Source organism: Chelonia mydas, chromosome 7 (genome assembly GCF_015237465.2).
Source record: "Chelonia mydas isolate rCheMyd1 chromosome 7, rCheMyd1.pri.v2, whole genome shotgun sequence".
NCBI lineage: Eukaryota > Metazoa > Chordata > Testudines > Cheloniidae > Chelonia > Chelonia mydas.
In genome coordinates this window covers 91,231,640-91,258,833 of record NC_057853.1, presented here as the reverse complement: position 1 = coordinate 91,258,833, position 27,194 = coordinate 91,231,640, and the positions used below count along the sequence as shown (strand labels likewise).

The 27,194-nt window shown below is 41.5% G+C and overlaps 1 protein-coding gene across 3 annotated transcripts; it reads right to left on the bottom strand.

Moving 5' to 3' along the window:
- Positions 1 to 27,194, bottom strand: NOC3L (NOC3 like DNA replication regulator). Of its 3 annotated transcripts, none has more exons than XM_037905447.2 (21): positions 27,007 to 27,194; positions 25,020 to 25,230; positions 23,713 to 23,839; positions 18,983 to 19,140; positions 18,811 to 18,870; positions 13,499 to 13,629; positions 12,665 to 12,826; positions 10,823 to 10,916; positions 10,313 to 10,488; positions 9,906 to 10,034; positions 8,977 to 9,108; positions 8,487 to 8,567; positions 7,460 to 7,560; positions 6,888 to 6,960; positions 6,726 to 6,789; positions 6,563 to 6,634; positions 5,168 to 5,349; positions 4,724 to 4,852; positions 2,838 to 2,935; positions 2,014 to 2,098; positions 1 to 465 (listed from the first exon to the last, which is right to left on the bottom strand). In XM_037905447.2, the coding sequence occupies exons 1-21, from the start codon at positions 27,013 to 27,015 to the stop codon at positions 334 to 336; spliced, it is 2,406 nt and encodes an 801-aa protein (XP_037761375.1). In that variant the 5' UTR covers positions 27,016 to 27,194; the 3' UTR covers positions 1 to 333. The 3 variants fall into 3 exon arrangements, with proteins under 3 accessions (XP_037761375.1, XP_043406656.1, XP_037761376.1); XM_043550721.1 differs by lacking the exon at positions 27,007 to 27,194 and adding an exon at positions 26,490 to 26,537; XM_037905448.2 differs by lacking the exon at positions 27,007 to 27,194 and adding an exon at positions 24,353 to 24,479 and having other exon boundaries at positions 25,020 to 25,159.

Genomic DNA, 27,194 nt, shown 5'->3' with positions numbered 1-27,194 from the left:
TCTCTTGCAAAATATATATTTATGTAAACAAAAAATATTGCAATAATATACATCTCAAGCAATATTAAAGTCACCTGCCTTCAGACTTTTATACTTCCAGAAGTTACTTTTGTTACAGTTCAGTATGGTTCCTGTGAGAATGCAACCTTCTTAGTTAACCAACAGGTAACTGCAAAACACTGCTATTACTTTGTGTGCATCAGCAATGCATCATATATTTTTATCTTTCCACAGCAGGACTTCATCTGAATTCCTGTAAAGATGATGGGCAACAATTTCTTTCTGCTATTCCCAGCCCCCAATTAAGAAGTCAATTATACTGGGTTGTAATACTTATGATAGGGATGATTCCTTTAAGTGTTTAGCAAAATCCACGGGTCTGTGAACAGCAGCCTCATTGAGATGTGTCTGAATCAATTCCTTTAAATCTTCATTTAGAAATGAATCCCCTTGTAAAAATTTATCCTGGAAAGAATCAAAATGTTAGTTGTATAAATGACGTAAAATATCTATCTAAATAAGGTCAACATAGGGGTTTCTCAAAAGTAGTAGTGATAATTTTACTACTTTATTTTTCCTTCCCTAGACCACCTTCTGAAGGCGAGGACACCAAATGTTCACTGATACCTATTCATGTAGCAGGGAGAGCCTGTCAGTCTGAGCAGGGGAGGTCAGAGAAAGGACTTGCTTTCTAGACATGCAAGTTTTTCCTTTCTTCTTTGTAACTAAGCTAAGGGGAGCTTGCCACATCAGCCTTTGGCTAACATCATACAAACTATTTTGATTTCCTCTCCATTTTTAATAACTCTTACTTTTAAGAATACTACAGTTTGAAACACCAACTCACTGACTACCTCTCAAAAAACTGTCCTCTAGCCTCTAAGGAGAGGCACAGAAGGCAAAAGAAGCCTGAATCTCCACTCATGGTTTCTGTCAAAGAGCCTGGACAGAAGTGCTCTGTCCCACTAAGGTATGTTGCAAAGGCCTATGGCGGACAGACTCCAGAGGAGAAGCAAGTGGGCCATGGTATGGCAAAACTGAGATATGGTCAGAGTTTGTTAGAGAAGCAATAAGTTTCTTAAGCAATAAACAAGACCCCAAATTAAATTTAAGAGACCTAAGTTAGGTCACTTTAACGTAAAACAATGTAGAGTTACTGATTTTTTTTGTTAACTATTTTCAGAGGTATTACATGCTACATATTCTCACTCAAATACTAGACAGTTCTACTTCCATCTGCCAATCCCAGTGCCTCTCTGCCAGACATGCAACTAATGTGATAATCCTGGGGAACAGGCAAGTTTACAAGTCATTTTCAGAGGACTCAGTTACTTATTTAATAAGGAAATTCTGTGGTGTCAGAGGACTTTGCTGATATTAGTAGATTATCAGCAGGAGACTCCATTGCAATTCATAGGTTACCACACTTTCAAAAGAGAAAGTGGGGATAAAGTCTCACTTTGTAAAGGGGAGAGCACTCGTGTAACATGTAGTAGGAGCTGTCAGTGGAGAATGTTTCATAGTGAAGCTCTGAGACATGTTAACTTTTTTCTTTCTCCCATAAAAGCTCTATGTTCCCCTCTTATATTTACACTTTTCAGTTACACACTGGCACTGATGGGGGCCACTTCCCACTCTGTATGCTGAATCAGGGCTCTGGGAACTTGGCCATCCTGCTGATTTCAGACTCTGAGACAAGAAAGGGCTTTGACACAAAGGCAACAGAAGCAAACTTGCACTCAGCCACAAGACAGCATGACAGATCAGAAAAGTAACAGACGCTACATTTGTGTTACTACACATGCTCGTCCTATGGGAGATGGAACTATTCATACAATTTCTCTTCTTTCACAGTCAGCAGTCAACAACATCTCACACCAGTAAAGAGAACTTTGCTGGGAAAGTACTCCGGTCATCGAGTCAAAACCCCTTGGTGCTGAGCAGTGAGTCAGGAGTTCTAGTATCTATTTGTGAACACGTGTGTTTAAGAAAGGATGTTGAAAGAGACAATACCTTTTTTCTAGGTGTAACTGATGCTACAGGAGGATTAAAAGTCATTCCTTTCATATTATATGTCTCAAAAAGTTCTGTGCCAGACCTATAATACAAAATCAGTTTTACACAACTAAAAGAAACCGTATAAAGTATATGTCCATAAAACGAGTCTCACTTCAGTACTCTATAAACTCAAAGTAACCTGCTCCTCAATCACTACTTCAGTCCTGCAAGGGAAGAATACCTGGTAATACAGAATATAAATTGGAAAAGTTATATGAATCAGAAATGTAGAGGTAGGACAAACAGACAAATTAAAAGCATGTAAAGTGGCTGTAAATTATTATACTGAGATTAACTACATAGCTGAGGTATGAACGAAGATGGAAATGAGGGAGATTAGGAGTCCAGCTCACAGAGACTATTGCTATGCATGCCTGACAAAGTTCCACAGTCATCTATCCTCACACTAATTTCCATCAGTACATACTCTAGAACCCGACACCGCAATTGTTTTTCATTGGACTGTCGCAGTCCAGCAACACTGCTCCTTATTAAGATCCCTGGGCTGCTACTATGCAACACCAAGTGCTTTTGCTCCTATGAGGGCAGAGTATGCTGCATTTGCAGGACTTTTATCCTCTGCCTGGCCAGGAAACAAGCCCTTAGAGAAAGCAGCCAGCTTTGGTACTTATAAAAGAACCATCATACTTTTGTTCTTCAAAAATAATTTTCTTGAAGCATATGGAAAATTACTCACTGGGGAATCTTATAACACAAAACAAACAGCTTCTACTTTGCCAGTGAACTATTTTTCAAAACATATCCATCGTATATCTCACCTTCGGCTCAGATCTGGTCTGAGAGCTTCTGAACCTTCAGCTGGAGCCCCAGCAATAAGGTGATCTGCAAATTTCTGCACTGTCGGATGATAGTGTCTCTGAAAGGAAGAAGGGGATTGGTGTGGGATAGGATAGTAGGTACTTATGTATGTACTTCGCCAATAATAATAATACTGTATTTATACACTACATAGAATACTTTCAGCAAACTTCTTTTCTGTTTCAGGATGAGACTAAGGATTAGCCAGTGTTCTAAGGGTTACACACGCTATGTTACCAACTCATAAAACCACACAAATAGTTTGGATGCAATGTCCATGACAGTTTCAGTATAGTTAATCTTAACTCTTTTTCTTCCAGTAGATAGTTCTAGCCAGGATTATAGACAAACATTTTCCATTACATATTTGCAGAGATAGGCCTTAAATATAATTTCTGGAATGAGTAGGCTATATTAAAAGCATACTGATAAAACATAAGGGCCATAAAGGTTTCCATTAGGCTACCAGCTCCACTGAAACAATTTATCACACAAACAGGTTAATGGTAAGATTTCCCTTACTGCCATCTTTGTCCCTGCCTCAGATGGGTAATTAATCTCAGTATAATAATTTAAAGCCACCTCACTTGTTTTTAATTTGTCTAGTTGGTGGAGCAAAGCAAGATCTAACACTCAACTCCATATCATTTCTCTGTTCATCTGCAACACAATAACTTTGCAATGCCACATCCCAATCAATTTCAAAATTAACAGAAATGTTCTAGGTACTGGTGGGCACAAACCTATTGATTCTGGTGCAGATTAGAAGACAGGAAAAGACTGAATCACAGGAAAAATCAATACCACCAGACTGAGGCAGAGGAATCTCTCTGCCGCGCCCCCTGCTGCTGCCTATACATATCAAAGGCAGCACATTAACCTGCTATGCTGGAAGTTTGGATTCTACCATAAAGAAGGTTTCAGAGTAACAGCCGTGTTAGTCTGTATTTGCAAAAAGAAAAGGAGTACTCGTGGCACTTAGAGACTAACCAAATAAATTGGATAGTCTCTAAGGTGCCACAAGTACTCCTTTTCTTTTTACCATAAAGAAGAAAGCCTTTCAGTGAGAATTTTGAGAGGGGTGGGGTGGAGAGAATCTAGGACTGCAGGGATTAGGTAGCAGGGGACGTAGAGACCCAGAGAGAACTGAGGGGTGTGGGTGAAAAGTGGTGGTGATGAGGGAAGCAGGGGGAAGGGAAGATACTGGGTGGATTGGCAGGGAAGCAGGGATCCACAGCACGGGAAGCACAGGAGACAGGGAAGGGAAAGTGGCACTGGAGGAAGGGGAAGAGGCAGGGACCTGGAATGGGGAGGAATGAAGGGACCATGTCATGGTCAATAAGTGGGGAATGAGGGTGCGCACAGAGCCCCTGCCATGGTACATGGAGAGGGGGACATGGAACACACACAGAACCCATGGCCTATGGCAGAGGAGTGGATGGGGGCACACAGAGTGCCTGTAATGAAGGAGGAGTTGGGGGGAGTTGCAGGGAGGCCCTGAAACAGGGTGCCACACAGGGAGATTGTAGGGAAGAATGGAGGGATGCAAGTAGACCTGAGGGGTGCAACATGTTTGGCCTACACAAGCCACAGAGCATGAGACCTCCTAGCATAAATACACAGAAAGGATACACAGAACACAAGATTTCATCAGCCACCATCCCAACAACCTAACTGGAAATACTGTTGTAACAAACAAAGTATTGTGTTAGCAGAAGTTAGACAAGGATATGTCATTCATCTAGAGTACACAGTCTAGAGATTACAGCATTGATCTGAGCTCTGTATTTAGTTGAGTATATAAACATTTAGCCAGCTCCCCAGAATTACCCAAATAGTAACTCACCCGGAGCGCATGTAATTCCCACAGGGCTGTGTTCTGAGCATTGCAACACTCTGGCTCATCCAGTTCGGGGAGATACAGTCCACTGCCTTGAGCCTCATTATCTAGCAGGAGGTCTGTTTTTGGGAACGTCTATCACACCATCACACAGAAAAACTGATTATCTCACAGAAGTTTAATGCATATAACATGGTAATGCAAGTTCAAGAGTGTAACCAAACATTCAGCTCTATTCAGACTCAGCAATACTTAAGGAAATCCTATTTTCATGTTTAAAATGTCAAAATATTCTGTAGTAAAAAAAAAAATTGTAATACTACATAACAATTCATGGACTAGCAAATTCTGCAGCCCAGCGTCTCCCACAATTCTGGAGGAGACACTGCTAGCAGAAAGGAAATAATCAAATAAGAAATTTTCCATTCCAGCAAGTGACTAAGAACTTACTTGCATCAATATTCTGTTGGTTGCCAAGATCCCAACACTGGAATTTGGAAGGACATGGAGAGCAAGTGTGGAAAGTCGCTTTATGAAAGCAAGGGCTCGTTGCTGGGAAACCTGTTTCCTACGTTTGGTAAGCATTACATCCAGGCACTGAAGCACTATCACCATGTCATCATTCGTAGCACCTCAAAAAACAGAATATGCAAAAACCCATTTAAAGGCAACAAGAGACCTTCCACATGAGAAAGAAAATATTCTGTGAAGGATGTTGTTTAGAAATTAGAGCCCTAGAATATTGTACTAAAGCATAAATAATAGTTCAACAGTGGTTATTAACATGATAGACAAAAACACACATCTACTTTTAAAAAACTATTCCTGCTTTGAGCAGACTCAATATATCTGTGCTTCTTTTAACAATGCACTTATTCAAACAAGGATGCTTAAATTCACAAAGATTCTTTTGGTCCTAATTACTGATCATTCTATCAATTATTTATAATTATAAAAGTGTACTCATCCAGTGTTTTGGATGCATATACAATAAAAACAATGTACAACATATAGTTAATTCATGAGCTCCTCCTATACAAATTAATGAAACCCATTTTAACTAAATGAATCCTTACTTTAATAGGCATCTTTTCATAAAGCGTTAAAGCACATATTAAAAGCAATTAATGTTGAAAATATAAAACTTTCAAAAGATCAACAGAGATTTCAATTGCCTTTGCAAAGAATCAAGTAATATGGAGTCAAAAGACAGATTTTTATGAAGAGAGGTTAGATCAGGGATGGGCCACTAAGCAGCATCCGGTCCGCCAGATCATTTTATTTGGTCCACCACAGCCCAGCTCAGGGCAAGCAATCCAGCAATGCCAAGGGCAGGAAAGGGTGGGAGAGCCCCGCCTGCATACATACACATCATATGATGCTGTAGCAAGAGCCAATGGACCGGAGCAGGAAGTCAGGCCCAGCCCAAGCTCCACAGGACAGTAGCTGTTGCCGTGGGATGAGTGCGAGGCAGATATGCTCTCCAACCCCTCTCCTAGGCGGCAGGACGTGACATTCCCCCGGTCACACCCATCAGCCCACCAGAGGGTTTTAGTGGATTTTGTGGCCCTGTGCTACCTTAAAGTTACCCATGCCTGGGTTAGACGCTGATCCAAAGTCACTCACTAGCCATTAATGAAATCTGACGCTATTTGAAATTGGTACTAAGTAATGCCATAATATATATACTAACTTGAGAGAAGAACTAAGAAGTTAAAACAAATTTGTTATCTGTTTCTGTAAAAGGATGGCAAAGGCATCTTAAAATTAGCATTTTTAAGAGTATCATACAAATAAAATAAACAGTCTATGCATTCAGATGTTAAAATAAGACGCTGAACTTACCCGCATGTAGCCTAAATAGTGTCCTGTAAAGGTGACTGTAGAACTTTGAAGGGTCAATGTTAAGAACATCACCTATTTAAAAAATAATCCCAAATAAGTAGGTTTACTTCACTAACCTATCAGCTAAAATCAAATTATAAAGTTTAAATTTTAGAGAACTTACCTTGTCCAGACAGAATATGAAAAGCAGTGAGAACGCAATGAAGGCTCTCCCGATAGCTTAGATCCTGGGAATACAAAAGAATAGCTGATGCACAGTAGATAAAGCTTCATTTTTAAAAAAATGTCTCAAGAAATTACCTCATTAGGAAAAAGCTCAACTTACCCCAGATTCAATGAGAGAATGCAGAACAACCAACAGGTCATCAAAAAATTCTACATTTATGAGATGGGCAAACCTAGAATCAGGGAGATTTTTATTTTTCTGTAATTATAGACAATTTTCTCTGCAAGCTCATTCAAAGCATTCTGTGACCCACCAAAGACTACATCTTCATCCTCTACTTTCATCAAATGCCCTCTTAAATCTACACTACAGTCGCACAGCTTGGTAATGCAATACCTAATGCAATACCATATCTCAACTTTTCATTAACGCTACTGCACAGAGCAAAGAACGACTTTCAGTTTCTTTATTAAAAAAACAGAATAAATAATGCAAATCACCTCATGATTTGAAGGATTTTTCTCATGTAAGTCCCATACTGACAATTAGATACTACAATGAAAGACGTTAGAAATGCTCAAATATACAAACTGATGAATTTTGGTGTACTTTATTCATATATCCTACATGCAGTTCAACTGCTCATAAAAAGAGATTCTTAAAATGTCTTTTTACTGACTCATATTTTTTCTAAAATATATAGAAAAAAAATATTGACTCGTAGCTCTTACTTTGCAAGACCTTCCAGTACTGTAGGCAAAAGAGGGGATTTCTGTACTTTCTTCAGTATTCGGAAGTAAGTTAAAAATACAATATTCAGAGTCTCTGTGTGCTGTGGGAAAAAGTACATAAAATCATATCAGTACGCACAGAAAACAGGTATTGCTGATTCATTTAAACTAAACTCAAAACTTTCCTTTTCCTGTTACTTTTTTGAATTTTGAACTCACCAGCCCCCAAAATCCTAATAATTACAAATATAGCAGTCCAAAAATTCCTGTCACAAAGGATACAGTCACACGTTATTGAGTCAGCAGGTGGATTTTAGATTCTGTAGTAAACTAAAATTAATGGCAATATTTCTAAATTTGACCAACATAAATCATGCTTTTAAATTCCACTTTGATACAACATCTCATTCAAACAAAGAATTAAGAAGACCTGCTTAAATATAAATAAAAGGAAATAAATGCCAACAAACTGATACTGAACAGCTGTACATATTTAAAGGGACGCTCTTCTAAATAGGCAGTGTCAGGCTGTCAGTGTGCCTGTCACCCTGGGGTAAGGACTACACAACTGAAACTGAAAATTGACATCATAACAAACATTGCTACTAGCAGCAGAATTTTTCTGACACACAAAGGAACCCTATTACAGATTCAAGTAATTCCACCTTACTGGAGCCCTCTGCTGTAAACTGTAACCTAGTCAGTGAGTTACAAATTAGAGGTATCATTTTCCTTTCTTTGTGCTCCACCTGTGTTTTTATAATTTCAGTCTCCTCAACACAGCTAGGTCTGTTAGTTGCAAAAAATGAACCCTCCCCAGATCCTATCTCATGACATACAATACCCTTTCTGCCTGAGAAGAGGTCTTCCATACCCCGTATCACTTAGTGCACTATCATTACCTACTGAGCTAATGTGACAAAGAAAAGACAACAAATTGGACCACAAAATAGACTTCAGACAACTAGTTTTAATTGCTTGCAAGAATACATGCAAAAGCAGAAAAAAAATTTCTCCAATTCCCTACCAGTTTCAGTTTTTTTTCTTTACTCTCGGAGGCTTCTGCTTCCAGGAGTTCTCGTTCCAGCTTCTCTTCTGCTTTCTTCCACTGAAAATATATTCATTTTAAAGACATTAAATATTCTGGCAAATTAAAAAATTCCACTTCTCACTAAATTTGGAGGCCCAGGGTCCACAGATGTCTGGAATAACCGTGTTCAATGCTCTGCTGATCCTTTGCGAGTTCCATGGTGGAATGAAGTTGTCTTAATGATGGCAGAAGGGTAACTGGAGGGTAACTCATTTTCTGAACATCCCCTTCCCACCAACTAATAAACAGAACTGAGTCACTATTAGAAGTTTTGCTAATTATTATAATAAATATGGGGAAAAGGACAGAATTAGGAAGATTAAAAATTTCTTGATGTGCCCCAAAATGCTCTATACACAGTGATAATGCAACGCATTTACCAGCGCCAAAGAATAACGAAGGTAACAGGAATCCGTTTCAATTATACCTTTCTTTGCATCCTTGAAAGATTTTTCCTTTTCTCCTTATAGGACATGAACTTTTTCTTTGCAGTAATGTCTTCTGTGTCTTTTTTTACTTCTACTTCTTTAATTCTTAGATGAAGGAATATTTTTAGCACCTAAAATTGACAAAGAAACCATAAAATATTTAGTGCCTGAAGTTTAACAAAGTCACGTGCAGCAAATTTACAACAGCAGATTATCAACATCAGGAACTTCAAGAATGGGTGTGTCTGACTGAGCTTTTGTCCTGTAATACTGGAGAATCTTCATACAATTTTATATAGTTAATTAGAAAACATACACAATGTGTTTTCATAAAATATTAATTTACAGCAGTCTTCCTTATAGTCACGGTCACTTAAAACTCTGGCTCCTGCAACATATTTGGTTACCTTAACCTATTTTCTTGGCTTAAATCCAGTGACTAGAACCCATAACCTGAGTATGCCTTAATTTATTTGTCAAACAGACTACACCCCTTGTAGGCGCAACTGCAAACTATCCCGATGCAAAGGAAAGATAGGACGACTAGTAAGAGTCCAATATGGCTTCATCAGAAGCTATTTAATTACCTGAAAATAAAAAATGAAGCTTACAAAAAGAGGAAACATGAATAACCAAGGAGTACAAAAGAGCAGCACAAGCATGAAGGGACAAAATCAGAAAAGCTAAGAAGGCACAAAATTAGTTATACCTAGCAAAAAGCAGTAAGAAGAGGTTCTTTAAATGCATCAGGTTTGTCAATCAAACAGACTACACCCCTTGTCTCCTTTTTAAGGGAAGTCAAGAAGCCCTAAACTTGTTCTATGCTCAGGAAAAGTGAAGAAATACTGGATAGCTTTCCTAAGTATAGACTTTTGCTATTTTTGCCATTGTCAAAAACAATTCTGAAGTACAACAGAAAGAAACTTACCTCAGGTCTAACATCATAATTTCTGCTTTTTACAAGGCCAGAAATCACCTTAACAACACCCAGAGAAACAGAGCCCAGTTTGTCTTGTTTAAAGAGCTTCTTTACAGCTTCACAACACATTTCAGAAATCTGTAAAGTGAATTGAAATGTTTATTCTCATAAAATTATATAAAAAAAAGAGACAAGTTCATCCCAATAGTTACTCAACTAAGTTTCTATGTCAAAATTTACAATGGTGTGAATATCCACTTTCAATAAAAAAGTCAAGTACAGAGAGAGAGAGAGAGAAACAAAGTGTTGAAAAGAGGCATGCTATGGTTGCTTTGTAATTAATTTTCAAAAATCAAATATTTTTCATATAAGAGAACGCCTCTTAAAATCAAACAAATAATTAGAAAGATACCCACCAATTTTGATGTGTCATTCATGAGAGGTACAATCAGGACAATGATGTTATTGTGGAAATTGAAGTGAGGCAGCACCACAAGAAGCTCACACAGACACTTGACTGCAATCTCTGCCAGACCTTTATATGCTTTTAATGAGATCACGTTACTTTTCTTCAGCTTCCTCTGCTTCCAGTCTGAATAAAATATTATTTTTGTTATTATTATGCAAAACTTAGCTACTGCATTATTTTTGAGTATTTTTCTGGCGGCTTTCCTGATGTTTTAGTAAAATAAATCTTAAGTACAGCTTTCTATGAAATAACAATCAGAAAATGTTAGGTGCAGAAAGCAATATTCATTCCAAGGATAAACAGTTATCCTGCAAACACTTATATAGGCGAGTAACTTTGTGCGCACAACTAGGCCCTTTCAGTTCAACGGGACTATGCATATGTAATTGATGGCAGGATCAGGACCTTGTATCTAGGAATGTACTTAACTAAGAAATGAGGAAAATCCACACTATACCTTTAACTGTTTGTTCCAGATTTTCCAAGTAAAACTTGTACTGGCTCACAAGGCTTTCTTCAAACTCCCTTAGTTTCTGAGTTTCTTTTCTAACCTGTAAATATAATACAGGTGAATTATTTTTAAAGACCTAAGTATTTCAGTTAACTAATATTGCCAATATAAGGTTTGGTGTTTTGGGTTTTTTTCTTGTTTTTGGGATTGGTTTTATTTTTATTTTTTAATCCAATGAAGTTTAGTTTTTAACAGAGCTTTCCCAGGTATATATTAAAATTAACTTTTCTGTACAAGTTTTGGAGCTTGGAGATTTTTTCTGCCCACCAGATCTATTTCACTAGCAGGTATTTACGTGGGATTTAGGAATAGGACTGCCTTTATGAAAAACAAAGCCAGAATCCTGAGTTGTGCCACCTCAATTGGTAAACACCTTCTAAACCAACATTTTACAAAAAATCCAGGAGAATAAGATATTCTGCCTTTATTTAGCAGAGAATTAAATATACTTGCAGAGATCTGATCCAATATAAGGGCATCTACACGGGGGCATCCAGGAAAATTAATCTGAATTAACTAAGGTGTGAATTTGAAGTGGATTAGTAAAACTGCATTAAATCCCATGTGAACACTCTTATTCAGCATTAAAGTGGCCTTAATTCGGTTTAGTTTAAATCACTTTCAAAATGAGTTAAAATAAATTAAATTAAGGCCACTTTAATCCTAAATCAAAGCATCCACACAGGGATTTTAATGCAGTTTAACTAATTAACTTCAAATTCACATCTTTAGTTAATTCAGATTAATTTTCCTGGATGTCCCCATATATGTAAGCCCTAAAATACATGAATAATTGTACTCTTTCTGCTCCTTGCCCCAGCCCTGCCCCCAGCTGCGGCTCCGCTCCCAGCCCCGGCCCAAGATCCACCCCCAGATGCAGCCCCAGCCTCGGCCCCCTTACCCCTGTCTGCGACCCCCACCTCCCTCCCGGAGCCAGGGCCCTGCTCCCAGCCAGGGTGCACACAGGGTTAAGGTGGAGGCACAACCCTGAGAAGTTGAGCATCTACATTGTATTTTAACCCAATATTAAGACTTTTCTAACCCATAGTCACACCTATGGCTCTGGAGTCCACACTGCAGTGCGCAGACCCAAGTCAAAGTAATCATATCTCAGAGTCCCTAGTGCTCTCTCCCTTACCCCCAAATATGGCTGCTCTAGCCCAGGACCTAGGTGCACTGTGTGAAAACTTTACTGCCTGCCCTGCATGTTACAGGAAGTTTGAAGCAGCCTGCTTTGCAAAAGGCTTGATCAGTTTGTTCTCCATTGCAAACCCAGGAGGTTCTTGGATAGTGCGCTTGCAGCTTGGTGATCAGAAGAGAACAGGTTAACGATGACCTGAGTTGCTGCCATTCACAAAAGGGGGCTGGGCTTCCATTTTCAATAAAGTGGATTGCAGATTGTTGGGACAGAGAGGAATAAGGAAGTTATCCCACAATTCTATGGGACACTTCCAGCTGATTCCCGGGAGATGAGTCAAGTGGGGCTCCGTCTACACTGTAAAGCAATAACACAAGCTCGGACCCTCCAGGCCTGCAGGGCCCTAGGACCCTGGGTCCAAGCCCTATGTTAGTGCAACTGAAGTACAGACACAAGGGGGTTAGGCTTGAGCTACGGCTCAAGCATGTGCTCATGCTGCAGTGTAAACATATCCCATAAGTACTTCATTTAAAATAGGATTTGTTAAATTTGTTCAAAAACTAGATTTCTGTTAAACATCTGTTTTAGATCAGGGACATTAAAAACAACAAACTATCCACCCTATTTTATAAAGAAACCTGGAGTTTCACCTTGGTATATTTTTCTGCTTCAGTCAGAGGCCGAATTTTGTAAGAAGGAGTAATATCTTTGAATATTTCCATCAGAGAAACCATCACCAGCTTCCGAACAATCACAGCCACATTGGGGTCTTGTTCCATTAGCATGGCACGCAACTCTTTCAGCTTCTTTATCTGTTCAAGAAAACATATGGTGCAGGATAAATAAAGGTTATATACCAAAGAGAAACAAATTTACACTCTACTTTATGCAAAGCGTGGCAGTAAGAAAAACTCCCATATCTGGGAATAAAACTACTGTAATGAAGTGATATTACACAAACAAATTAGTACACACTATTAAACACCAGGGAAGGAGTCAGCAAACCCCAAAGAATCTAATGAAATTAATAGTTCAGGAATGCTGCAACTAGCAAGTAAATACAACTTTAAGCAGAATGATAGGAAAATATTAGTGCACGCTGGAACACTGAAAAGTAAGGGTCCAATCATGAGCCTGCAAGCAGAGCCCAAATAAAGCGTTATGCCCACAGGAACTATGGGCCTTGGTGGAATGGGAGCTGTATGGAATCCTCACTCCCAACCCATCAATAACACCAATGAATTCGTGGAGAGTCCAACTACTGGTGGGTATGGGTAATATCAAACACAGTCTTGCGGATTTACTTTGTCTGCAGAACAACTGCCAACAACCATGGCCCCCCCTTTGCTGTGCTGTCTCTGCTGATTTTGGCTTTTCCATGGGTGCATAACATGTTGCAGACTTTGCCATTCCTTGATTACTTCAGATTTTTGAAATTAAATTGATTTACTGTACCACACACAAAAAAATTGAACACTACTCACGCTGTTTTCTGGGTCAGACAGAATGGCAGCTGCTAAGGCTGCAATGTGTATCTTCTTCTCTTGCAGCTTCCTCCTCCTTTGAATTAGCAGTTCATCTGTAGTGAGCACAGGCTGGGGTTCTTCACTAGATGCTGATACAATGAAGTTTAATAGTTAACTTTTCCCCATTAGTTCCCACTCTTTAATTGTATGTTAGAAACCACTTAAGCATCATACCGTAAAATCCAATTCTATTAATTTTATTTCAAATTATTACTTAGCAGATACAATATCATAATGTTAAGTTCAGCAGTATAGCACTCAAAAGCAGCCCAAGAGGGTTTTCAGGGCCACGTGATGACTTGTAATTTGCATAAGACCCACTTCACCTCTTCTAACCCAAAATAAACAAACAAAGGAATAATGATGTCAAACTTGGTGGGTTAGGTCAGGGCTTGAGATACAATTTTTCTGTTAAATTTCAAGTGAATTGGACAAGGGCATTTTGAATTGCAGTACCCTAAGAAATGGAAGTGTTCACAAGATTAAATAAATAAAAAAAGGACACTGATAAAGCATAGCTGTACAGACTCATCAATCTGAGCTCTCATGCACTGAACCAAAGATTAATTAATTAAATCAATTTTAAAAGTTAAAGATTTTAATTAACAACAACCAAATGGCTTGGTGGTGCCAATGAACTTAAAAAGGATGACAACAACTGGAGAGCTGAACTGTCATTTAATTTTTTTTTTAAAAATACCTCGAAGTGTAAACCCATCACTATGGTGGCTTCTCAGTAGAAAAAGGAAACAGTTTCCAACAAAACTGAAGACAGGTTGTTTTTAAATTAAAAGTTTTTAATAACAAAAAAGGTGTTCTCAACAGTAAGAAACTTCTAACGCTTTTTTTTGGGCAGAGTTTTGTATCCTGAAAATCAAGAGTAGGAGACATTAAAAATTAAGATTATTCAACTAAGCTATTTTAACAGGTGCAAAAGGAGTGGTGCCTCCCTGCTCCCCCTCACCCTAGTCCTACAAGGGCACACCAGTGGACCTTTTAAGGTGCTCACTTCCAATGGATTCAAGGGCTTGCAAGGTGCGTGTGTATGTGGAGGGGAAATATGTATGCTGAGGAGAGTACAGAGCTTGTGGACTGAGAGAAGGGGTCATGAAGAGTATCAGCAAAGCAAGCAGGGTGATCTGACGGGAGAGAAGAAAGGAACAGAAGAGTGAAGGAAAATGGATAAGGGGAACAGCAGGACAGGGTACATTCCTCACATCCTTGTAAACATTAAGAGTCTCAGCATTACCCCTTCTCCCGATCAGCTCTGGAGAGGCTAAACAGGCCCAATCAGTAGCTGTAGAACTTAAAATGTTGTTGCCCTCTCAACCCTTGCAACTTTAGTAGGCTCATTGTAGGCTCTAATTTCCACAAAGCTTACCAGGGTAGCCAGGGTTCCTCACAACCACGCACTAGGAGGTCCAATTAGACTCAGCAGCATAAATAGTGTCATCAACCTCCCAACTCCATTTAGGGTTTTGGGCAGCCAATGAGTCAATTTTAGGTAGTCTGGTAGCACCTAAGGCTTGTTGGAGGGATTGGGGTTAGCTTGGCCCGGCCCAGACTTGCAGTGTGGTGGGGGTTTGGGCCTCCTTCACCGGGGCCGGCCTCAAGCCCCCTATTGCTTGAGTTAACGTGTTGGAAGGCAACTTCAAAATGAATCTTCTAATGTTCACCAAGAGGCTGCTGAACTTAGGATTTCTATCACTGTGCATCTCCAAACATTGTGGGCCCCAGGAGATCCATAGGAAGAGAAGGAGGAATGCTTCCTGGTGTGCTGCCATCTACAATCCTCCTACTCTACCCATTTCTCCTCAGGAAGGGATACCCTTAGAAGGTGTACAGGAGAGGATATGTCTGCACATCAAGCTGGAGTATAATTCTCAGCTTAAGGAGCTGTGTTAGTTCTAACTGAGTTGGCATACCAAAAATAGAGTGCAGTTGTGGCAGCACGAGTGGCAGGAGGGGCTCAGTACCAGAGTGCATGCCTGTCCAAAACACTATGTAAGTACTTGGGATGGCTAGTCTCTCCCACCGCCCTGGCTACACTCTATTTTTAGTGTGCCAGCTCTATCAAAGCTAGCATGGGTATGGCTCCTCAAGCCAGAAGTTATACCCCCAGGCTGATATGCAGACACACTCTAAACTACAGGCAATGCAGAATTTTCAAAATGCCTTTAAAAATGTAAGATACCTACAAAATGTGCACATACAGTTTGGCAGTTGGTAAGACACAATACTCCCCTGGCTGGGTTTCTAACTCCTGTAAAAAGGAGCAGAGTGCATGTCTGTTTTGAATTTGAAAGTGGTTTTCTCTATGTACACAGTGACAACATACAAACCCAATGCATAAACCATATTGGCAGCTTGACTGGAGAGAAACTTTGCAACAGAGTGTTTTGATGTAAATTTATCACAACCTAATTCATACTATAGCAATACAACCACTTTACTTGCATTTCCTGATGACTGTTAATTTACTCAAATGTGTGTTTTGGCTTTTGCTGCCCTGACTAAAACCAGCCCAGAAACTCAGGATTTCTCGTTCGCAGGATATTTTGACATTTGGTTTTGTTCTGATGTCAACAAATGGCCATTTTCCCAATCAGCTCTAGCCACAACTAAGACAGAGTTAGCGTTGTGCTTATCATGTGAGTGAGATTCTGTAGCTTATTGTGGAAGTGCAAATTGAATTCCAAGTTTTCTGGGTTTCTCACATTTGATAGGTTTCAGAGTAACAGCCACGTTAGTCTGTATTCGCAAAAAGAAAAGGAGTACTTGTGGCATCTTAGAGACTAACCAATTTATTTGAGCATAAGCTTTCGTGAGCTACAGCTCACTTCATCGGATGCATACTGTGGAAAGTGTAGAAGATCTTTTTATATACACACAAAGCATGAAAAAATACCTCCTCCCACCCCACTCTCCTGCTGGTAATAGCTTATCTAAAGTGATCACTCTTCTTACAATGTGTATGATAATTAAGGTGGGCCATTTCCAGCACAAATCCAGGGTTTAACAAGAACGTCTTGGGGGGGGGGGGGGGACGACTAAATAACTAAAATTATTATAACTAAAATAGTATTACTATAACTTCCTGCGGAAGTGAAGAAACAGATTGGAAGTTATAGTTATACTATTTTACATTTGGGGACAATGTATACCTTCAAATCAGCGGCACTGCTATGGGTACCCGCATGGCCCCACAGCATGCCAACATTGTTATGGCTGACTTAGAACAACACTTCCTCAGCTCTCGTCCCCTAATGCCCCTACTCTACTTGCGCTATATTGATGACATCATCATCATCTGGACCCATGGAAAAGAAGCCCTTGAGGAATTCCACCATGATTTCAACAATTTCCATCCCACCATCAACCTCAGCCTGGTCCAGTCCACACAAGAGATCCACTTCCTGGACACTACAGTGCTAATAAACGATGGTCACATAAACTCCACCCTATACCGGAAACCTACTGACCGCTATTCCTACCTACATGCCTCCAGCTTTCACCCTGACCACACCACACAATCCATCGTCTACAGCCAAGCTCTGCGATACAACCGCATTTGCTCCAACCCCTCAGACAGAGACAAACACCTACAAGAGCTCTATCAAGCATTCTTACAACTACAATACCCACCTGCGGAAGTGAAGAAACAGATTGATAGAGCCAGAAGAGTTCCCAGAAGTCTCCTATTACAGGACAGGCCTAACAAAGAAAATAACAGAACGCCACTAGCCGTCACCTTCAGCCCCCAACTAAAACCCCTCCAACGCATTATTAAGGATCTACAACCTATCCTGAAGGATGACCCAACACTCTCACAAACCTTGGGAGACAGGCCAGTCCTTGCCTACAGACAGCCCCCCAACCTGAAGAAATACTCACCAGCAACCACATACCACACAACAGAACCACTAACCCAGGAACCTATCCTTGCAACAAAGCCCGTTGCCAACTGTGCCCACATATCTATTCAGGGGACACGATCACAGGGCCTAATAACATCAGCCACACTATCAGAGGCTCGTTCACCTGCACATCCACCAATGTGATATGTGCCAGCAATGCCCCTCTGCCACGTAAATTGGTCAAACTGGACAGTCTCTACATAAAAGAATAAATGGACACAAATCAGATGTCAAGAATTATAACATTCATAAACCAGTCGGAGAACACTTCAATCTCTCTGGTCACGCGATTACAGACATGAAAGTTGCGACATTACAACAAAAAAACTTCAAATCCAGACTCCAGCGAGAAACTGTTGAATTGGAATTCATTTGCAAATTTGATACAATTAACTTAGGCTTGAATAGAGACTGGGAGTGGCTAAGTCATTATGCAAGGTAACCTATTTTCCCTTGTTTTTTCCTACCCCCCCCAGACGTTCTTGTTAAACCCTGGATTTGTGCTGGAAATGGCCCACCTTGATTATCATACACATTGTAACGAGAGTGGTCACTTTAGATAAGCTATTACCAGCAGGAGAGTGGGTTTGTGTGGGGGGGGGGGAGGGGGGGGGGGTGAGAAACCCTGGATTTGTGCTGGAAATGGCCCAACTTGATCATCATACACATTGTAAGAAGAGTGATCACTTTAGATAAGCTATTACCAGCAGGAGAGTGGGGTGGGAGGAGGTATTTTTTCATGCTTTGTGCGTATATAAAAAGATCTTCTACACTTTCCACAGTATGCATCCGATGAAGTGAGCTGTAGCTCACGAAAGCTTATGCTCAAATAAATTGGTTAGTCTCTAAGGTGCCACAAGTACTCCTTTTCTTTTCACATTTGATAGTTCAAGTTAAAAAAAATTCTTGAAAGGTAATATATACTCAAAAAACTGATACATGCTTCATTTTAAGATTTTTTTGTTTTGGAATAATAACCATGAATCAGGCAAGCCTGAGATTCCTGAACTAAGAATGAGGCTTCTTCCCTCACTTGTGAAACAGACACAACAGTTCCAAAGAGCTTAGTCTAAGCATCAATTCTAGAGACACCAACACATCAAAATGATATTAAATAAAGTAATTCTGAAGTCAGCGACAGAAATTTTTTCCTGCAAGTCCTGGAATTCTAGCAGGTGAGCATGAAGCAAGACAGGACACATTGCCAAATTGTGTGGGTAAAATGACACTTGACCAAATTGAGCTGTCTGTTCCAAAACCTCCTAAGCAGAACACATTCTGTGGTAAATGACTTTCTCTATTAAACAGAAAAATCACTTTCAGTTGTCTAAGTGTAACAGGGTGTTTTATTACCTTCTACCACCTCCATTTCTTCTGTGTCTTCATCCTCTTCGTTCTGTGCAACACCGATGACTGCAAGAACGGAATGTATATTACAAACCTAACACTAAGCACTCAGGTTTAAAAAAATTAATAAAATACAACCTTGCTGGCTGCTATGTTGAATCCAGCACCTGTTTCTTACCTGGCTTTTCCATTGTTTGTGGAATAATGCCACTTTTGTCTTTGATAGGAAGCAGGTGAATAAGTTCTTTTTCTGGCTCAGTCTGCATGCGCCTTGGCATTTTCTCATATCTGCCAATCACGCTTTCCTGTTTTCGTTTCTTGGCATGAACAGGTTCACTGTATAGTGCAAGACAGACTATTTAATTCATCAACAAATTAGATATTAACTGTAAATTCAAAGTACACTGCAAAATTAAACTCCTAAAAAAAAAAAAAGTCATGCAGTACATCATGAACAGAACATCTAAGTGAGTTTCAGTGTCAGTTTCAGTTGCCTCTCCAGTTATTCACTGTTCTATGAATAAAAATGAACAAAAAATCCACCCTCCTGTTCACCTCCAATGTTTAGTAAACTTAGATATGAAATCATGATGGCTTACTTCACCTAAAAAGAAAAGGAGTACTTGTGGCACCTCAGAGACTAACCAATTTATCTGAGCATCAGATGAAGTGAGCTGTAGCTCACGAAAGCTTATGCTCAAATAAATTGGTTAGTCTCTAAGGTGCCACGAGTACTCCTTTTCTTTTTGCGAATACAGACTAACACGGCTGCTACTCTGAAACCTGTCATAACTTAATCTAGTAAAAGAATGCACTATAAAACCCATAACCAAACACTTTACTTGAAAGTTACAAATAAAAATAAGTCAGTCATGTTATTTTGTGAATGTCAGCATTATTACACTAGCCCCCAGGCTGGTTTCGAAGGGTTGGTAATTGAAATCAGTTTTAAAAAAAAACAAACAAAAACATTTAATTAATTGATTTTAACATTTAATTAGCATTGAGGAAAGTGTTTTGATTTAGATTGTCAGCACCTAACAAATAAACAAACATTTTTAAACCAATATAAATGGGTCCAAACTAGGAGGCTCCAAGTTCAACTGCAAAAACTTGTAAGTAAGTCTTAAAGAGGAATGAAATGCCCATTAGAAGAACTGTGAAAACCTAATTAGTGTGGCTACTATCAGTCAAGATGCTTTGAGCCAAACATGTAGTAGGCTGCAAAGAAGAGAGCAGTAGAAAGAGGCCTCACTGTCATAAGATCTGCCATAGCAAACAGACCAGTGTCCTAGTTTTAGTCTGGTGTGCCATCTCCTTTTACAAGCGGTCATAACTTAGTTTGTTTTCATTCCGTTCAGACTCCTAACCTGTATATGTTTATATGTTTTGTAAATAATAGGTAACCATCATGGTCCGGCAGGCCCAGATCCACAAAGGATTAGGCATTGCAATGCCTAATTTTTAGGCACCTAGAAAATCAATGGAACAGCAGCAGGATCCACAAAGCCTGAGATAGTGGCCTAGGGAACACACAGGAAGAAATAGACACCTGAGAATGCAAAACACAAAACCAGCAAGCTAGGCAGGGAGCTGCCCAAACTAGCCAATGGACGATGCCAATGAGAGGGGTATGTCCTCAGCCCTGCCCCTCTCACAGTTAGGCACCTAAGTCAGGACTGCAGGGTATCTATATGTGTTTGCAATGCAGAGCGAGGAACCCCTCTTCTGGAGTCAGGCAGCTTAGGCACCTAACCTGTTTCTTGTGGGAAGGAGTTAGAAAAGTGCCTAACTCCATGCCTAACAGTCAGAGGAGGTGATGCCACTGTCACCCTACCTTATAATTTTTAGCCAAGTGGTTAGAGCACTCTCCTGAGACGTGGGAGACCTGGATTCAATTACCTCCTCTGCCTGATGAGAAGGAAGAATTTGAAAAGGAGCCTGCCACCTCTCTGGAGAGTGTTCTAGCCACTGGGCTATGGGATATTCTGATGTGGGACTCCCTCACTCTCTCTTGTTGAAGCTGTTCCACCTTCAATAAATAATTAAAGAGTCATTAGAGCAGGGGGACTGGACTTTACAACTCTCATCTCCCAGGCTACAGAGTCTCTCACTCTCTTTCTCTGGCCCAAGTACTTCAATTAATCATTGGGCTAAAAACTTATAAGGGAGGCCCAACCACCTCTACCTCTGGCCAGATTTTGAATGGGGCCTGATCCAGTAGATATATTCAGAGCACTGAACTAAGCCCTGTAGTCAGTGATGAGCTGCCAAAATCTTAACAACCTGTTCCCTCCTCACCTCACGAGGGGGTCATGGCCCGCCCCCGCCACTCCTGCCCCATCCACCCCCCTCCCCTGTCCCCTGACTGCCCCCAGAACCAGGCAGGAGGGTCTCGTGGGCCACCGTAGTGGGTGCCCACCCCGCCCTTAAGAGCCAGAGGGACCTGCCGGGGGGTGAGGTGGGGAGTCCCGGTGTTGCTTACCTGGGGCAGCTCCCAGGAAGCATCCGGCAGGTCCCTCTGGCTCCTAGGGGCTGGGTAGTGTAGCTGGGGGGGAGCAGGGGGAGCGGCCGCTCCCCCCATTGATCACATCAAAAGTGGTGCCTTAGGCACCGACTCCGTGGGTGCTCCGGGGCTTGAGCACCCATGGGGAAAATTCAGTAGCTCCCCACCCAACCCTGCCCCAGCTCACCTCCAGCTGTTTGCGCGGGAAACCTGAGAAGCAGGCGGCAACTTCGCGCTCAGGCCCAGGGAGGCAGAGGCGAGCTGGGGCGGGGAGTGGTTCCCCTGCATGCCCCCCCTCCCCCCCCCCCGGGTTACCTGCTGCAGTGCGGGCGGCCCTTCTCACACCCCCCACCCCAGCTCCACTCTGCTCCGCCTCCTTGGGCCTGAGTGCGAAGCTGCCGCTTGCTTCTCAGCCCTCCCAGGCTTCCTGCGAGAACAGCTGATTCGCGGGAAGCTGGGGGAGGAGAAGCAGAGCAGGGCAGAGCATAACTCAGGAGTGGAGGGGGAGCGGAGGTGAGCTGGGGTGGGGAGCTGCCGGTGGGTGCTCTGCACTCACCAAATTTTCCCCGTGGGTGCTCCAGCCCCGGAGCACTCATGGAGTCAGCGCCTAAGGTGCCACTTTTGGCCGGTTGTTAAATTTAGAAGCCCTTTTAGAACCAGTTGTCCCACGAGGGACAACCGGTTCTAAAAGGGCTTCTAAATTTAACAACCGGTTCCAGTGAACTGGCTCCAGCTCACCACTACCTGTAGTTAAAATAGGCACCATTCCCCCAGTTTATGGATCATGCTGGCGTTTAGGCAGGAGATGGGCACCAAGACTGTGGCAGCAGCAGACATGCCCAGAGGCAGAAATTAAAGAACTTTTACAGCAAAACTTTAGGTGCTGAGTGAATGTAGGGGCCTACAGGGCTACATGGCAGCCCAATGAGGATTTTGTTGGTGTAGTGGAGTCTACAACTGGAACTTTAGGTGCCTAAATCCCTCTGTGGATCTTGGCCATAGTGGCTACAATGCAGATGTTTCTATGAACTTTTCACAATTGATAAGAATAAAAGGGAGAAGAATGGGGGATTTTTTAAAATTGGAAAATGCTACATTCTGTGCTTTAGAAGACAATATGAAAGTAACAAAAATTTGGCACAGTAGCTAATTTTCAAATGTTTATCTCAACAATTTAAAAATGTCTTTTTTAAAATGAAAAGAAACTCGGTCAAACTAAAAGATCCACAGCTTGCACAATGTCATGCAATAAATATACACGTTTAGAGTTTTCCAAGATCTATTTCAGATGTTCTGTAACAGTTGGAAACCGAGTTGTGTTTTAAAAATAAAATTGTATCTTAGCTAACAACTTGTAGACCAGCTACAGCATTTTACGCAGCACGACAGAATGCAGGAGTGCTGTAACTCTGTATGTCAAAAATTAATTTTTAGTATATTTCAAAAACTGGTCTACATTAATAGTTTATAAATTTAACAAAATCATTTGAATTAGGATTAGCATAAATAAGTGTTGGAAGCAGAACATTTCTACCCCCTTTAAAAAGTCAAAATTAATTCCAAATCAATATTTTTTTAAAAAAAGAAAGTCCTCTGAGCTGATACTTTCTATGTCAAATTAAGAAATTTTTTTTATAACCCGTTAAACAGAAAAGTTGAGTTTACACTGGAAATTAGAACAAACTATTAATTTCACAGTACCCATGGTCATGGCATTTCCTACTGGTTGCCAAAGGATATTGTTAAGAAATAAAGAAAAGATACTATAATTCTGCTCCTCTATAGGACTGGGAATCCTGCAGAGATCCTATTTCAGGAAGTGAAAGAAATATAGGGTAATTTTATTTCTCTGGAGATATCACCTTCCAAAATTTTCACTCACCCGCCCGCTCTCCCCCACACAGACGTTGCAGGTACTTTTTTTTTTTTTCCCCTCTTCGTATCTGCATCCAAAGCTTATCATCACTGCATTTAAGGCATGAAATGTTTCAAACTATTCTGATAATTGGCTTAACACTGCAGGGAAAGTCTTTGTATTTGGTTCAATCAAGAATTGACTTGAATTTTCAAAGGACAGTGGCTGGAAGTCCAGGGAAGCATGTGACCACGAGTAGGAGATTGGTTCCTTCTCCATAGCTGCTATCACTGCATGTAGGAACCGAAAAACATCTTGAGCTTTGGGGATTCCATCTGCCTCACGCTAGGGAGTTGAGACAGGAGTGAAAATTGTGCAGACAAGGTATCTTAGGAGAAAGTAATTTCCCAGCATAAGAGGGAAGCTACAGTAGTGCTGATGAATGTGTTAATAGAAAATGTGTGACTAGAACAAGTAAAGTCTAAATAGGAAGTATTATCAATCTCACTACAGTTTATAGACTGTAAGGGTATATGAGAATACTTACCTAGAAGAAAGGTCTCTCGTTACAAATGATGCTTTTTGAGCCAAATCTTCCATTAATTTCAGGTCATCTTCATCCATCATATCCAGTGGAAGTGCTTCCTCTTCCGCCTCTTCCTCCTTTCTTTTAGCTGTATCAAAGACGACAATGGACAGACTTGTGAGCCACTGCACTTGTGTGCAAACTTAAAAATTCACCTTTCCTCTATTTGTCAATCTTCTCAGCTCCACACTTCAGCCCCAATCCTACAAACACACATGCTGAACTTTATTCCTGTGATTAGACCCATTTACAATAGTAGGACTACTCCTATGAGTAAAGTCACTCACATTCATAAGTATTTGCAAAATCCAGGACCTTAAGTCTTCCTGGCTCCACAATCATTATCTAGATAATAAAAAAGGACCTCATCCATCTCAGTAGGCCAAATAAACCTGACTTTGAAGAACAGTCCCATCTAAAAGGATTTAGTTTGGGGCAGTCATGCCCAATTAATTCTTTCCTTCATATTTCTAGTGTTGGGAAGGTGTTTTTGATCTCTTTATAAAGAAAAAGAAGATAAAAACTAGCACATGTGCATTCTGCATCATACCATGTGCAAGCTCCATCACTGAATCTATATGAACATTTTTGACATGCTTACATGATATGTGGGCTGTTTCTAAAAAGATAGAACAGTCAGGAATTCAGGTTCAAAATAGCTTTTGAATCTGAGTCTATAGGAATGTACAAACTTGACAGTCAGAAAAATAACAGGCTCAGGATCTAGTCTGGAACAGAAGACAAGAAGGTGAGCAGTGCAGTTACCAAACATAATACTGAACATAAATTGGTCCAGAGAAAAATCTATGCAGGCACTCTTGAGGAGAAGAAAAGAAAATTCAGAGACGACAAGAATTAAAAAAAAGTGACTGTCTGAATATTGAAGCATAAGTTTGTCTTTATAATGGGAAACTCTGATGTCATACTTTTCCTGCAGTTCATTTTGTAAAGCACTGCATACTGTTTACTCTTGCATAAAAAATAATATAAGCATTATTACAATTTTATCACCACACTCCATGCACATAATCCTTTGATGCAGAGGCAAAAAACTGACTGATAATCTACAAAAAGGCAAGTCAAGACTCAAACATCTGTACATATCACTAATGGCAGTACCAGAATAAACAACAATTTGTAACTATTGGGTTCAGTTCTGGTTTCACTAGATGCAAATTACAATGTCATACTTACCTCTCATCCCCCATCTATGCAAAATAGATCAGAAACCTTGCTAAATTTACTACCTGACACAAGCGAACACTCACCTGCATGTTTTGTCTTGTATTCCTCCTCCAATGGAACAGATGTTCTGGATGTAACATCTTTGACAGCTTGCCTAAGTTTTCGTTGCTCTTTTCGATATTTCTTAGCAACACTCTGATGCTTAAACTGTTTATTCTTTAACTTGTTGTCAAGTTTTACTTTACTAGTTTTCAGCAACTTGCGAAAACTTGGAACTCGTTTTTTATTTTTTCTCTGGAAACCAACAGAAAACTTCAGTTAACTGATTCATGTTTATTTTTGTTTTAAAAAAAGAAAAGAAAAAAAAGCCAAAATCACACTACATTTAAGCAAAAGATTTAAACCAGACACGCTAAAGCTCACTAACACCCATGCTGGATAACAAATTTCTTGTGAACAGAGATTTCTGTGTTTAGGTTTAAATATACCCAATTCCTAATTAGTGAAATTAATTGCATTAAGCAGAATAACCTGGAAACAAATGGGCCAAAGATTTTACAGAAATGTTTCTGAACAATCCTAATTCTATAAAAAGAAAAGAAGTACTATTATTATTATTTGAGCATAAGCTTTCGTGAGCTACAGCTAACTTCCTCGGATGCTGTAGCTCACGAAAGCTTATGCTCAAATAAATTTGTTAGTCTCTAAGGTGCCACTAGTACTCCTTTTCTTTTTGCGAATACAGACTAACTGGGCTGCTACTCTGAAACCTAGTTCTATAAATATCCAGCACAGAAAGTAATGCAGTTTTAATATAGTCCTATAGCACATACGTAGCGGCCTCTTGTTTAGGAAGGATTATTAGGAAAGAGGTGATGGGACAGCTCCAGCAACAGTTGACATTCAGACTACCTCTGCCCCCATTATTCAGGTTCCAGACATGGATGCAGAAATGTGACCATACTGATATTTCTGTGATCTGTTCCTAAGATAAGCTGTACAGCATGTAGCAGGATGGAGTCCTAGTTCATGACTGGGGCTCCCAAGTGCTATGGTAGTACAAACAATGTCCCTGTTAATTTTATTATCAACAATCTTTGAAGCCAACTGCCAGAAGATATCAGGGATCTGCTTCTGAGATATCTGTCGGGGTGATGACGTGAACATTTCAAAAGGTGCCGGCCTTGCTCCCAAAGAGGTGTAAGAAGGCCAGCGCTGCCTCTTCACATGAGGGCTTTCCACATAATTCACAGTCCTCCTCTATCTCCTCACCCTTCCTCTTCAATACCGGGCCTAAGGGGCTATGTGCGCCCCCGGGTGCTGCTGACAAGGAGGCGCAGACACAGGGAGCTTTGAGAACCCCGGGCCCGCCTTGGAGAGGCTGCGCGGGCCTCAGCAGCCAGCCGGGCTCGGGGCACGAGCCGCCCATGTACCAGCCCCAAAACGACACCACAGCCCGCCACAGCTCGTAACGCCCCCGATCCCCACACGGCCCGGCTCTCCCCTTCACAGCTCCTTGTGCCCCCCCTCCCCCCGCGACACCGAGCGCTTACCCCGCTCCACTCTCCCTCACAGGACCGTGCCATCAGCAGCCGCCCTCCCAAGGCCTGGCTCTCCCCCTCACAGCGCCTTGTGCCCCGGCCTCCCACACAGCCCCCACTCGGCCCTCCCCCTCACAGCACCTTGTGCCCCCCGCTCTCCCCCTCACAGCGCCTTGTGCCCCCTGCCCCGGCCTCCCCCACAGCCACCGCTCCCGCCCCCGGCCCGGCTCTCCCCTTCACAGCGCCTTGTGCCTCCCCCCCCCCGCGACACCGAGCGCTTACCCCGCTCCACTCTCCCTCACAGGACCGTGCCATCAGCAGCCGCCCTCCCAAGGCCTGGCTCTCCCCCTCACAACGCCTTGGGCCCCGCGCCCCGGCATCCCCCACAGCCACAGCCACAGCCCCCCCAGGCCCGGCTCTTCCCCTCACAGCCCCTTGCCCGGTTCCGAGCCCCCCCGGCCCGGCTCTCCGCCACAGGGCCCGTTTGCAGGCCCAGGTCCCCCCCGGCCCCGCAGACCGAGCCCCTCACCGGCTTCATTGTGGCGGCTCTAGGGGTCCCGGACACACGCGGCCACAGACCGCTGCGCAGGCCCGGAAGCGCGGGGCGGGGCTGAGCTGCCTCACAGCGGGGCGTGTTTGGCCGCGCACCACACGCCCCTGAGACGTGTGTGACCCCGCCCCGGGCCTAGAGTCGCCCTGCTCCATTCCAACCCCGAC